The sequence below is a fragment of the Apium graveolens genome, chromosome 11 (assembly GCF_009905375.1).
Source record: "Apium graveolens cultivar Ventura chromosome 11, ASM990537v1, whole genome shotgun sequence".
Taxonomy (NCBI): domain Eukaryota; kingdom Viridiplantae; phylum Streptophyta; class Magnoliopsida; order Apiales; family Apiaceae; genus Apium; species Apium graveolens.
The window spans coordinates 133775335-133776941 of record NC_133657.1 but is presented as its reverse complement, the minus strand read 5'-3'; the positions used below and the strand labels follow the sequence as shown (position 1 = coordinate 133776941).

At 41.2% G+C, this 1607-nt stretch overlaps 1 protein-coding gene across 1 annotated transcript; it reads right to left on the bottom strand.

Annotated features, from left to right (window-relative positions):
* Window positions 1-247: 247 nt before the first annotated feature.
* Window positions 248-1102, bottom strand: LOC141695897 (receptor-like protein kinase HERK 1). The gene has a single exon (XM_074500104.1). The coding sequence runs from the start codon at window positions 1100-1102 to the stop codon at window positions 248-250; it is 855 nt and encodes a 284-aa protein (XP_074356205.1).
* Between the last annotated feature and the right edge of the window lie 505 nt (window positions 1103-1607).

The following is a 1607-nucleotide window of genomic DNA, read 5'->3' as shown; positions in this document are numbered from 1 at the left end:
GGCTGAGTTTTAATAATATGCACCCGCATGATTCTTCTTTAATTTTTTTAACACGCAATTGCATTCCGTCAGTTTCATTTAACAGACGTTAAATCAGAAGGGTAAATTAGGAAATGCCTATTTTTAACTGCTATTATCCTCATATATAGTGTATCTCTATAACCAAATAATCTGAGTCGGTGGTCTTCTTTCTTGGTTGGGGTTGAGGGTGATGTTTCGGTTGGGAATACTTTGATTGCGTCGTATGCTAAGTGTGGGGATTTGGGGTCTGCGGAGAAGGTGTTTTTATGGGATTGGGTTTGGTTGTTTGAGTATTGTGTCGTGGAATTCTTTGATTGCGGGGTGGGCTTATGGAGGGCAATTGATTAAGGCGGTTTGGTTGTATCAGATGATGCTTTACTATGGATTTTGCCCCGATGGTAGCACTATTCTTAAGTTGCTTACGTCGGGCTGTTACATTGGGTTTTTGATATAAACACTTGATTGCAACCTCTATATAAGCACTTAAGGAATCAGGGAAAGTTTCTCGCTTGATATTGGGATAAGTTATCTGGTCCCATTCAGCTAAATTCATTTGCTCTTCATCCAGCCTCTTATCAACTGCTGGTCTTCCGCACAAGACCTCAAACAACACCACGTCACAGGCATAGACATCAGATTTCCTGATCAATCTGTGAGTTGAGACATAAAATGCATCTGGATAACCGACTGTGCATTTGACACGGGTGCTTATGTATGTATGTATCTGATTTGCTGGGCCTGTTTTGGACAATCCAAAGTCTGAAATTTTAGCTACACCGTTCTCGTCAAGTACAATGTTTGTGCTCTTCACATCTCTGTGTATGACTCCACTCTCAGCACTTGTACCAGTGTGAAGATAGTCTAATCCATGAGCTGCCCCAACATAAAACTTGAGTCGATGCACCCATGTCAGAGAAGGCAAAGAATTATTACCATTTCTGACCCTTTTATGCAGATGATCAACAAGTGTTCCACGAGACATATAATCATAAACTAGGATCATCTCCTCACAATCGTCAGAGTAACCAACAAGGGAGACTAAATGGATGTGTTGAAACTTGTAAAGCATCTCAATCTCCATATGAAAAATTTCTTGATACCTTGCTTGGACCTGGATCCCAAATGCTTCACAGGGGTTTGGAAAGATCCATGAATAAGAATAATGCAATGAATCTTAATAGTAACAAAAAAATGGGCGGTGGAGTATAATTTGAATGTATGTTATGTACACACATAACGGTAAGCACTCAGCTACCAAAACTTAAGACTTAGACATGGCTGCGGCTGCTGCTGCAATAGTTCCTATATATAGCCTACCAAAACCTGACCACCTCGGCCCCGGACTGGCTAAACAAAGGAGACAACGCATGACAAATGATAGCCGCCACAATAGTTGGCCTCCAAAGTGTCTCGGGTCTTGTTATCCTATATGGAAGCATTGTCAAGAAAAAATGGGCAGTAAACTCTGCTTTCATGGCCCTCTATGGATTTGCAGCGGTGATTTTATGTTGGGTAACATAGGCTTATAACATGTCATTTGGCGAAAAACTCGTTCCTTTTTGGGGAAAAGCTGCTCCTGCTTTAGG

Coding starts and splice junctions, on each gene's coding strand:
- LOC141695897 (XM_074500104.1), bottom strand. CDS start 1,102: ATGGAGATTGAGATGCTTTACAAGTTTCAACACATCCATTTAGTCTCC.